At 43.3% G+C, this 12,210-nt stretch overlaps 1 protein-coding gene across 10 annotated transcripts in view; it reads left to right on the top strand.

Moving 5' to 3' along the window:
* Positions 1-12,210, top strand: part of CHL1 (cell adhesion molecule L1 like) — a 248,112-nt gene that overhangs the window by 193,184 nt on the left and 42,718 nt on the right. For all 10 annotated transcript variants that reach the window (XM_077452233.1, XM_077452237.1, XM_077452235.1 and 7 more), the window contains 4 exons: positions 608-830; positions 2,395-2,510; positions 6,446-6,650; positions 9,025-9,147. In XM_077452233.1, coding sequence (XP_077308359.1) covers positions 608-830; positions 2,395-2,510; positions 6,446-6,650; positions 9,025-9,147 — 667 coding nt within the window. The remainder of the gene's footprint in view (positions 1-607; positions 831-2,394; positions 2,511-6,445; positions 6,651-9,024; positions 9,148-12,210) is intronic.

The raw sequence follows: 12,210 nt of genomic DNA, 5'->3' as shown, positions 1-12,210 counted from the left end.
TTTCCTCTCCCTTTCAGAATGCTGTTATACCGGGGATTGCAATAATAAGTCAAATTCAGGTACTTGCATTGCTCTCTTTACAAAAATACATTAAAACATGTATAAATGACTATCAAGCTGCATTCATTTTGGCCTCTAAGGGATCATTCACACAGGCAGCCAGCGGGTGATAACTCCTAACTACCAACCACCCACCTCAACACAGACTAGCAGGGCTGTACACAGTCCACTGCAAATTTAAATGACATGTTGCATTCGGCAGGTGGTTCTGCTGCCAAATGCAACCCATTCAAGTGAATGAAGCTGCACTATAGCCATGTGCAATCCTTGGTATGTGGCTGCAGCATAGTGGGTTGCCGTTGTGAAGGTTAAAACAAGCCCTGAGAGGGTGGCATATGGCCTCCTCACAGCCTGTCAAACACATGCTGAAAAGTGATCCACTGAAAATCAGTTTTCAGAGGGACAGCAATAACAGTCACAATTATTGAGCCCTTATCGTTCAGCTTTAGTGTTTCCTGTCAATACGTGATGTTCACTGTTTGTTCTGGCATACAGCTTAACAGCTGTCTACAGCTCTGCAATCTGCTTTTCTTATTGGTTGTTTTAGCCTCTAAATTCTGATGAACATAATGGACCTGGAATGGAGTACCAAGTCAGTTGGCGTCTGAAGGGAGTGGAGACAGAATGGCATCAAAGAAAAGTGAAACATTCCCAGTTCAATATCAAGAACACACCAGCATTTGTCCCATATGAGATATACATCCAATCTGTCAATAATATTGGAAGTGGCCCTGAACCTGAAATTCATACCGTGTATTCAGGAGAGGACAGTGAGTATCACCCAATAACCTTAAAAATATTGCTTTCTAAATTATACTAGATAATTATACCTCGTTGGCGGTTTTATTACTTGGCAGGATTTTTATGATAGTTATGGGCTTTCTTTCAGTTGCAGTTGATTCAGCCATGCCTGGTATTTTATGCACTTCCAACCCCTTATACCAATATTCATACAATTGAACTGTAAGCCAACAGCTCTTCTGCTTCCAATGCTTTCACTTTTATGAAGGAACACAAAATAGCTGCTATAGTTCGCCAAAGTAGAGCAAATGTGGGCAGCACAGCATGGAGTTTGCATGTTCTCTTCATGTGCTGCGTGGGTTTCCTCCCACAGTTTAGAGACATGCTGATAGGTAAATTGGCCTTAGTATGTATGTGCATGTAAGCACGGGAGGTAGGGATCATGAATTTTAAGCTATAATCTTTATAAAGCACTGTTTAGTGCTAAATATCTGCAATACATAAATTAAATGGCAGTTTGGGTTGCAGATGAAATTGTATACAGTGTAGGTCAGGACTGAAATCTTTGGCACCACAGGTAGGACCATCTCAAAAGTACCTAATGCTGACGTTAAAGGAAACCTGTAGCAGGGAATTATATGTAGCACTACTCCCGTAGGAGCCGCAGGATTACTGTCCAGGTCTTCCCAAACTTCCCAACACTTCTGCCCCACAGCCAAGCACACAGCAGGCTCATTCACTCTTTCTTCAAGCACCAGTCTAGGGGATGTTGTTTTTTTTTTCTTTTTGGAGAACTTGGATAGATTGACACAGACAGCAGGACAGCAGGAGCCAATGGCTGCTATTAATCTATCCAATGAGGATGGAGACAGTGGCTGGAGTCACTGGGCTCTTGCACATCATTGGATCAGGCTCAGGTAAGAAAAAGGGGGTCCTGGGGGCAGCTGCAGCAAAGAAGGTTTTTCACCTTAATGCATAGAATGCATTAAGGTGAAAAACCTGGAGACTTTACAACCCCTTTAAAGTATTCATGTTGATGTAAGTAATCTTGTTCTCAAGCAGGGAGCTTTTACCCCCCAGAGGACCTTCACAGTCTCATTTCTTGTTGTGTAATGTAACAAAAACGTAAACTGGAGTGAAGCACCACTACTAAAAGGTCCAGATATGACTTTACTCCAATAAAAGTCACAGGAACAATCCAAAGAGTATCCAACATGTTTTGGGGTCCAAAAACATCCCCTTCATCAGAGCTTATGATTGAAAACAACGTTAATGGACTAGATGAGAACTAGACCTTGAACTGTATTTTTCCCAGTGGGAATACAAGCACAGGTCTTGTAAGCAGCTTGTTTGGCAGCTGAGAGGCATTGGCTGAGCGTTCAGATTTTATCCTTTAGCTTTATAATAGGTAAAGTCTTCCATTTTATGTGATTATACTGTATCTGGGGATATCCTCCCAGTGATAATATGACATTTGTTTTTCCCTTATAAACTCCCACAAAATGGTACTATCTAGTATATCTCTATCACAGCAAACACTTGTTAAAGTGTACATAAAAAAGCATCTATTGTGTTCACTCTATGTCCATACAGATCCTGATGCAGCTCCGTTTAATGTGTCAGTGAGCATGGTAAATCAGTCTATAGTTAACGTGACCTGGATGGAAATCTCTCAGGACAGAGTACGAGGACATCTGGCAGGTTACAAGGTAACATATGGAACAGGGAATTTGAAGAAAGTGGGGTCACAAACCCCATATTGAATATTGTTAAAAAATATATATTTCTTGTGTAGAAAGAACAATCTTATACCAGCATTCTTATTTTACTGTGCTTGTGTTGCTCATGTCCATTGGAGGCATGTTACTTTTATTATTACTATAATACATTTTTTTTTAATTTAAATTAAATTTATATTTTTAAAGAGGTGTTCTCCATGGGAAATCAAAGCGCTTAGGAGATGAGACTTGGGAACACTCAGTAAACATGAAGCACATTTGTAGGTTGTTATGGTAAAGAGTAGAAAAACAGTTGAATATACATTCTCCTATGAAAACTACCCATTTCTTGCATATTCAGAAGAACCTCATCCAAATTATTAAGTCTAATAACTTTTATTCATGAGGTTTTAAAGAGGAAGTAAACCCTTCCAAACAACTTGGACCTATAGGTAAGCCTAGATTAAGGCTTACCTGTAGGTCCAAGCAATATCTCCTAAACCTATATGGTTTAGGAGATATTTGCCCGAAAATGGGCACCGCTGTCTACGGCGCATGCGCCGTAGACAGCGGCGCGCAGGCGCACTAAATGCGGCAAATCCAAGAATGGATTTGCCAAATTTGTCGACTCCCGTGCGCATGCGCGGGAGTGACGTCATCGCGGCTTCGCCGTATGGCAGCGGCGGAGCTGCGAGACGCGACTCCCGTGCGCATGCGCGGGAGTGACGTCATCGCGGCTGCGCCGCTGTGATTCGTCGGAGCTGCGAGACGCCACCACCAAAATGGATGCGGCGGACTACAGGGGACAGCGGCGACTTCGCTGGCTCCTGTGTCAGGTAAGTGACACATAATGAGCTACTATGCGATGCATAGTAGTCCATTATGCTTTACCTTTGCAGGGAAAAAAAGAGGAAGTAAACCCATCAGGGTTTACTTCCTCTTTAAGGTGCAACATACCAAACAGCAGCATATTAACAAGCTGTTGTATCTGACACAGCATACAGGACAGGCAAAGAAAACATGTCTGCCAATAAAGTATGCAGTAAACATAAACCAACATTTGTAGAGTAAGACCGCGTACACACGGGCGGATTGTCTGGCCAACTAAGTTCGTCAGACAATCCGACAGACAGTCCGTTCAAAATTTGCATGAATGGACTTGACCACACACGATGAGCAGACAGTCCGCTGAAAGCGTGCGCGATGACGTCTACAGCACGTACGACGGGACTAGAAAAACGACGCCCTATACACTGCAATGCAACCTTCGGCCGTGTAAATCCTTTCTGAGCATGTGCCATACTTAGTCCGTCCAACTTGCCTACACACGAGCGGACTGTCCGCTGAAACCAAGTTGGGACGGACAAAACCAAGTTTGAACGGACAAAATTTCGGAAATTCCGTAAGACTTTGTTCGTCAGACAGTCCGCTGAAAAAGTCCGCTGAAGCCCACACACGAGTGGATTGTCCGCTGAAACACTGTTCAGCGGACTAAGTTGGGCAGACAATCCGCCCGTGTGTAGGCGGCCCTAGTGCCATGGCACATTCAAAAGATCCCTGTGGAGAACAAGGGCAAAGAAAGACCGTGGGTATTAGATCGCGGTCAGGCAACTAGGAAGCCATGCTATATAGGAAGGCAATTAAAAATCGTAATATGAAAAAAGAAATAGGAAAGGACATTTTAGCCGAATTATCGTGTCCTGAGACATTTTATCATGTACTATACCATGCTATCAGCACCCTGATGTGATTTTTTTTTTCAATGCTGGTACTGTTTGTGACTGTCGTTGTTCAAAACTGCCTCTAATTGGGGAATTAACTAAGCTTCCTGCATTATTATAGTGGTGCAAGAAACTGTTGGGAATGGCACATTACCTAAGCAGAAAGACCTGTTTCAGCAGACGATTCACATCATTCTCTCTGCTTGTGCAGTGATTAAACTACACGAGCAAGATAGAGATACCCTCTAGTAGTTTGGGGACTATTATGAGCACTTCAGACAAAAAGAACCCCAAAAAACATAAATAAAAAAGTACAAAGTTTATTACATATCAATATAAGAACATTCTAAAAAGGGAAGGCTTGTACATTTGTATGTATAAGCAGCTTAAGCACGAGTCTGCCAAAACCTTCCAACACACATTTTGTTGATTGATATATTGATATATAATAACATTTGCACATTTTCTTTTTGTTTTTCAAAGTTCTTTTTGTCTGAAGTGCCCATAATAGTCACCAAACTATTGGAGGGTATCTCTATCTTGTCTGCATTGGGATAATAGCACTCTCTCAGCTCCCCACCATATATATTTTAACTACAGTAGTAGTTTTTGTGTTTGTAAGAGTGATGCAAGCATTGTGCTTGCACCACTCATTGTTCATTCTCCCAAAGGCTTATTCAATAATATTATAAGTATGTCATCCCCTCTGTTAAATAACATTATGTGTCCCTGTGCTGTATAAAGAAAATGCGTATCATACCTTATCTCAGAGCATCTCCCGGCGCTCACGCGACTCCTCGCCTCTCTTCTCTCCCCGGCTGACAGCTATAGTGCACGGGGCCAAGAACTCCCACTGGCATCAGCTGGGAAGGAGAGAGGCAAGAGCGCTGAGGAGTCATGTGAGCGCCGGAGGATGCTCTGATATAGGTAGAAATCTGCATCTTTATACAGCACAGGCACAGGAACACATAATGTTATTTAACAAAGGGGATGGCATGCTTATACTATAGATATAATAGCAGCAGGAGGGGAGGCTCGTGCAGTGGACAGAACTGACAGACAGGGAGGGGAGGGGGGAGGAGGACAGAGGTGGACACAGGAGAGCAGAGAACAGAGCTGCAGGTGATAGAGGCACGTAAACTGACCACGGTGTCAAGGCTCAGCAGCCATGATAAACCGTGGTCAGTTTACAGAGGGGAGGCCATAGCCAGGCAGGATCAGCCAGGTATTACAGGTGATATGGGGGGCCAAATTACACAGCATAAGCACTGTGCTGTTATTCATGCTTTAGGGAACAGGATCCATTTTTTTAGGGTAACAAACACTTTAAGTGGTTCTTAAGGTAGAAGGTTTTTTACCTGAATGCATTCTCTGCATTAAGATGAAAAAACTTCTATGTGCAGCCCCTCCCCTACCACCATTATGTTTACCTAACGCCAATCTCGATCCAGCGTTGTACCTAAGAGCAGTGGCTCCCTTCACTCTTTCTCTCCTCACTTGACATCCAGGCAGCAGTGGGAGCCATTGACTCCTGCTGCTGTCAATCACAGCCTGTGGGCAGAGAGGTTAGTGGGTGGGCACAGATAGGGGGTTGAACCATGTTTTAGCCCCACACTCCACACCAAAGTTTTAAAGGCAGTCAGACAGGGTTGTATACTTGCCGTGGCCGCCAAACACAACCCATTCAAATGAATGGGCCCCTGCCACAACTGCACTGCATCTGCGTTCAATACACGTGGTAGTGGCACAATGGTGAGGACATTTAGAGGTTAAAACTGGTGGCTAGAAGGCAACATAATGCATCCCACACACCTGCCAATCATCCTCTGAAAAGCGATAGACGGTGAATCGCTCTCCAGTGGGAAATACTAATGTAATCTCTTTATGTAATGAGTACTTCAAGAGATTTACCCTCGTGTTCTGTCTTGCTGACAACAAGTCTCACTACACAGAAAGTGAAGGAAAATCTGCAACAATAATGCAATAACAATCTGACAAGGGTTCTAGACTTCTCTATTCCAATAAATGTAATGTGTACTTCTCTGTGTCCACTTGTAGTGTGGAAAGAGACTTTCAGTGTGTATTTTGCATGCTATATAAACAGCAAAAATCTGCTTCCATTGAAGGTCAGCAATGTTGTTTTTAACATTTGGTTACATTGTTTAAAATAATATTCTAAGCTTTCCATTGTATTTTTTTGTGCAGATAATTTACTGGAGAGTGAAAAGTCTCCAAGATGGAAAAACCCACAATGGCCAGCGCCACGTTCTATTATTTCCTGGCAGGAGGAACTGGGCTATAGTTCCGAAACTTCACCCATTCAGTGAATATCAGCTGTGTGTAGCAGCCTATAATACAAAGGGAGATGGCCCTGAGAGTTCCACGGTAACATTTCAAACACCAGAAGGAGGTAAGCCTGAAACGTTTAACCAGTAGCGGTTGGTGGACTTGTAATTGAAGAAGAAAAGTCTTTTCAGCCAAGGCTTTTAGTAACAAGAGAACTAGGTGTAGATGGTATTTTTCTATATAAATAAATTGATGATTGACAGTCACTGCTCAGGGGAGACCGAGAACCAAGCGATCAGCAGTCATGTGATCACTCACTTCTCCTTTAAATCAGCACCAGGGATCTGTGATTTCCAGGTGTTGCAATAGTTAATATGAGAGGCCTGTCACAGTGTCATAAATGTCATGTCTACCCCAATGAAGGTGGTCAGACACTATAGCTAGCCACTGTGTGCTCCACCTATAGCAGTCCCCTTTCCCTTAAGACAAGCAGGCCTACCGGTACTTGGTTGCCCCCAGGACTTATACGCAATGTTATAGTGCCTGGTTACCATGCCACACCAAACAGATACTGCAGTTTAGCAGACAGATAGCTTGTTTCTATGACAATCCGGGTAAAGGGCAGGCTGAGTTCAGGGAATAGTCCAATATCCAATCCAATAACAGTCCAGGTAAAAAGGCAGGCGGAGTTCAGGGAATAGTCCAATATATGATCCAGGTCACAGGGATATCCAGATTAGCAAAGCAAGGCAGACAAATGGGAGGCTTGATCAGGAGCATTGCAGGTATACTGTCTCTATCACAAGCAAGGGAGTGTTTGGTTTGCTTATATCAGATGACTGACCAGTTCAATCACCTTCCAGATGAACACAGACAGGGGGAATGCAACAGCCAACACCCAGATGCTGGAATGAGTAGCATGAGCACTAAGAGATCCTGACACACAGGCACTTGTCAAAAGTGTCAGCTATACTCACCTTTTCCGCAACCCCCCCCCCCCCCACTCCATTCATAGAAGCTAAACTATCAGTTCCTACAATGAAAAGTGAGGACGAGCAGATGAATGAAAATGAAAAGTCTGACTCCTTCATTCATACAGCACTTTTCATTGTGGGAACTGATAGTACAGCTTTTATGAATAGAGCAAGGAAGAGGAAAAGGCGGGCATATTTGGCAGCTTTAATAAGTGGTGTGACAGGTGGAGCCCTTTGTATTAACCCCCATAGTACTGGAAGATCACAGCTGTGGAGGTATCCAGGGTGCAGGGAAATTAGTATTTCAAAGAACAATGCACCCACTAGAACATGGGACACCTGTTATTTATGTAAGTACCGTCCCTGGTGGTGATTTAAAAAAAGAAAAACAGCTAAGCTTCGCATTAATACTTCATGTGCAAAAAGTACAACCTTGTATACTTATAAATAGCCTAAATTGTCCAAAAATGTAAACACACACACTTAAAGTGACTATAAAGGGGGAATTTTTTTTAATGACAAACATGTCATACGCACTACTCTAGTTTTGCACAGAGTGGCCCAGAACCTCCTCTTCTGATGTTCCCTGCTGGTGATCTTTGCTCTGTGCCCCATAACAAGCCGCCTGTTATGGGTGCACTCGTGCAGACTCAATACCAAGCTGCGCTGTGTGTGTCAATAGACGCACACAGCACAGCTTGGTATCGAGTCTGCACGAGTGCACCCATAGCAAGCGGCTTGCTATGGGGCACAGAGCAAAGATCACCAGCAGGGAACATTAGAAGAGGAGGTTCAGGGCCACTCTGTGCAAAACTAGAGTGGCTTTGCAGACTTCTTACAGACTGACAGCAGCAGGAGCCAATGGCCTCCGCTACTGCAGAGTCACTCTTGAGAAGAGAGAATGTAAAGAAGAGCTCATGCAGACAGGCATAGTGCTGCATCAAGATCAGGCTCAGGTAGGTGTTTAAGGGGGGCTGGGGGAGCAACTTGTCAACGATCTTTTTGCTTTAATGCAAGAATGCATTAAAGTAAAAAACATTTGCCTTTATAACTATTTTAAGTACAAATGGTGTTTGTTAAAGGGAAACATTCATTGGTGTTATGCTGCACCTAGCAACCAGATTCTATCACAGCAAACATTTCACTGATTGTGCAACATCAATCTTTTCCTATAATCAACACTTTAGAAACTGAAATAATGTTGGCAATTATATGTATATGCCTGACAAATAAACTTAAACTTGCATCTTTAAAACTTGTATTAGCTTGCAAAGAGTATCACTTAAGGTTTTATTTATGAATTCTTTCACCCAAGAATTACACAATGTTCTCCCATTTTTTACATGAGATTTAATTCATTGGGTGAATCTTGGTTGAACATTGTGTGAATTGCAGCTGAAAAAAATGTATAAATAGACCCCTTAAATTTCAAGCTTTCTGCAGAAAATTAGAATTACTGAAACGAACTGCTATAGTTGTAGCATTGTGCAAATTATATATTTTTTTATATATTTTTCTTTCTAGTTCCTGAACAGCCGCAATTTCTACAAATTGTAAGTTCTGACCGGGAATCTTTCATGCTGACGTGGGAAGCACCGAAAAGAACAAATGGCATCCTGACCAACTATGTCTTGTACTACCAGATGAGTATGTTCTTAAACCAGACATATTGGGGTTCACTTACAACAAAAAAATGAAATATCGGACTGATACCCATGTTATTGTTTGTAACAAGTAGGAAATGTACTAATGAAACCTGGACTAAATGTGGAGCTTTGACACTTATAGAGGAACTAGAGTCTGCTCACATCATTTTTAATAAAAATATCTTTGCTATTCTGAAGCTTCCCTCCAACCACTTTGCAAATTATTTTATATATACTCTGATTCTTTACTTGCCAAATATGCTGCAGAAATCTCCCTCCACTAAGTCTGGCTGCAGCCATTTTAACTTTGGGCAGCTGAAGCTGCTGCCTGTTCACTTCCAGGATTTACACAGAGGCACACCTCCAGCTCTGCAGCCCTACAGCTCTCATTGGCCCTCTTATGACCCCCCCCCCCTTTCTTCCTGGCAAACTCTCATGAGAGTAAGAGAGAGAGCTGTGCATGCTTGTCATACGCCTAGGCTTTACCCGACAAGAAACAGGAAGTGGGCTGCATAAGGTATTTACTGGCAGAAAAAAATTAAAACAACAAGGGCAGAAGATTTAATAAATAGAAAGTTGAAAAAAATTACTGAAGGTCCACTTTAGACCCCTTTCACACTGGAGGTGTTTTTCAGGTGCTACAGCCCTAAAAATAGTGCCTGAAAAAAGCATCAGCTGCAAACCCAGTGCTTTCACAAAAAGTCCTGCCAGCAGCTTCTTTGCAGCAGTGGAGGAGCGATGAATACACCGCTCCTCCACTGCTCCTGCCCTTTTAAAACAATGGGGCAGTGCCGCCTTCCCGCTGTGTTGTGTCGAATACTGTCCCCCATCGGATAGTGTCCGCCCTGTACTGCGCTTGCACAGTACGGAGGACAAGGAGACGCGGAAGGTTTCTGAAGATGAACGCACTGAGTCCAGGTTCAAGCCCCACCATCCAAGTGGACATAGAGTTAGCAGAGCGAAGTGAGTCTGTGCCCAAAGCATGGCGAGCGAAGCGAGCCCGCGAAGGGCAATGTTACTATGTGCATACCGTATCTCCACTTGCATGGTGGGGCTTGAACCTGAATTCATGGCAGAAGGTACTATCAAGTGCACATGCGCCGTTCATCTTCGGAGACCCCTTGTCCTCCATACTGCACAAGCGCTGTGCTTGCGTAGTACGGGCAGACACTATCCAATGGGGGGACAGTTTTTGGCAGAACACTGGCAAAGTGCCGCTGCAGCAGCCTTTTTACAGGTGGATTTTACCCCTTTTTGGCCGCTAGCGGGGGTTAAAACCGCTAAAGCGATGGTAAAGCGGCGCTAAAAATAGCACCGCTTTACTGCTGATGCCCGGGGAGGCTCAGTGTGAAAGGGGTCTTAGTGACCCCTAGTTTTGTTTCTTTAAATGCAACAATTAAATGTATCTGTTGATATGGATAGCTGCTCCTTTTTTATTCCAGTGTTCTCTACTTCACTTTTCATATATTATTACCATTAAGTACTTTTTTTTCCTATATGAAATATAGTCAACAGAAAAGATCGATAGTATCCACCAGCAATCAATAAAAAATAATTTATATTTGCCTGGCAGTACCAATTCTGTAAATACTGACCTCTTGTGGCAATATGTTAACACACTTTGTTATTCTTAGTAAATACTTTGTGAATAAAATAGACCTTTGATGATAATATAGATACTGATATTACAGAATTTGCATGCCATTCATTTTGCTGTGTTAGAACTATCATAGATTTAAGTTTGTTACCTTTTTTATTAGGCCTGCCTGTGTCTCTTTGAAAGTATATGTGATCTTCTGGGTAAGGGAATAAGTTGGAATTTTCAGAATGTAAATTAGGTTTGTAATGCCATAGTCATTCATTAGAACTCTAGTTGTATAAAGCTACCTTTTATTGTAATTCCACTCCAAACATTTTAATTTGATTTTGGATAGAGTTTATAGAATCCAGTGGCAGCCGGTGCTCAATTTTTTTGGGGGGTGGCAGCAAACAAACCTGCCCCCCCTGCTCTGCACCCCAAGCCCACCCTTTTTGAAGCCAATCATGTGCATCAAAAAATAAAAAACCCACTATAATCCATGCATCCAGCGCCCTGCATGGGGATTAGGAGCTGTGCGCATGGGGCCATGTGTCTAGCGCCCCTGTGCCCCTATGAGCAGCCGCCACCAATAGAATCTATGATGCAATTTTATTGAGAAAATGGGGGTTGGAAAGGTGAAAGCCGAGTTCCACCCATGTTACTTTGAGACAACCTTCCAAACAAATAAATATTTGATACCCCCCCCCCCTCCGGTGCCACATTTGCCACCTTTCAGGGGGAGGGGGGAACAGGTACCCATTTTTTAAAAGGTACCCTGTCTCCACTTCTGGGAGACTGGGCCGTGACAAATTATGTCAGCAGCTCGGCCTCCCTCCTCCCTCCCCTTCTGTCGGGCCAGTGAGAGAGCACAGCGCACTTCACATATGCACAGTAGGAACCCATCTGTGTTCGCGAAAGGCTACACTGCTGGGTTCCCTTACCCACAATGGCGGCAGCAGCATCCGACCAGCCAATGTAAACATCGGCTGCGGTGCCAACATCACTGGACTCCAGGACAGGTAAGTGTCCTAATGTTAAAAGTCAGCAGCTACAGTATGGGGCGGGCTTGAAATTACACTCTGCAGAGCTCAGTAAGGAGACCTCTGAGGGTGGATTGGAGGGAAGGGACAGACCCCTCTTCACACAGCACACAGGAACAGAGCTGAGGCTGTCAATCACAGACGGTGTACTGGAGAGTCTTTCTCTGTCACCTTTTTTCTCTTGGTGCCAGGAAAACTTCTCAGATGTGATTAATACTGATAGCAGAGGAGCAAAGCAGCACACAGAAATTAAGCTTGGTACTCTTAACGCAGACAAGTGCACACTACAGAGGGATATGCTTTGTTCATATTTCATGTCTAAAGTTTACAACCACGTGTCTAAGCTTAGCTTTACTTCCTGTATTTTATGACAGTTGTCACTGGGAAAAGTGATGGCAACCTGCTGAACAGGTACATAGAAATAAATTCAAATCTGACAATGATT

The sequence above is a fragment of the Lithobates pipiens genome, unplaced genomic scaffold (assembly GCF_037356315.1).
Source record: "Lithobates pipiens isolate NorthernLeopardFrog02 unplaced genomic scaffold, aLitPip1_a1.2 Scaffold_23, whole genome shotgun sequence".
In the NCBI taxonomy this organism is placed as follows: domain Eukaryota; kingdom Metazoa; phylum Chordata; class Amphibia; order Anura; family Ranidae; genus Lithobates; species Lithobates pipiens.
The sequence above is the reverse complement of the archived record's forward strand: the minus strand, read 5'-3'. Positions and strand labels throughout refer to the sequence as shown.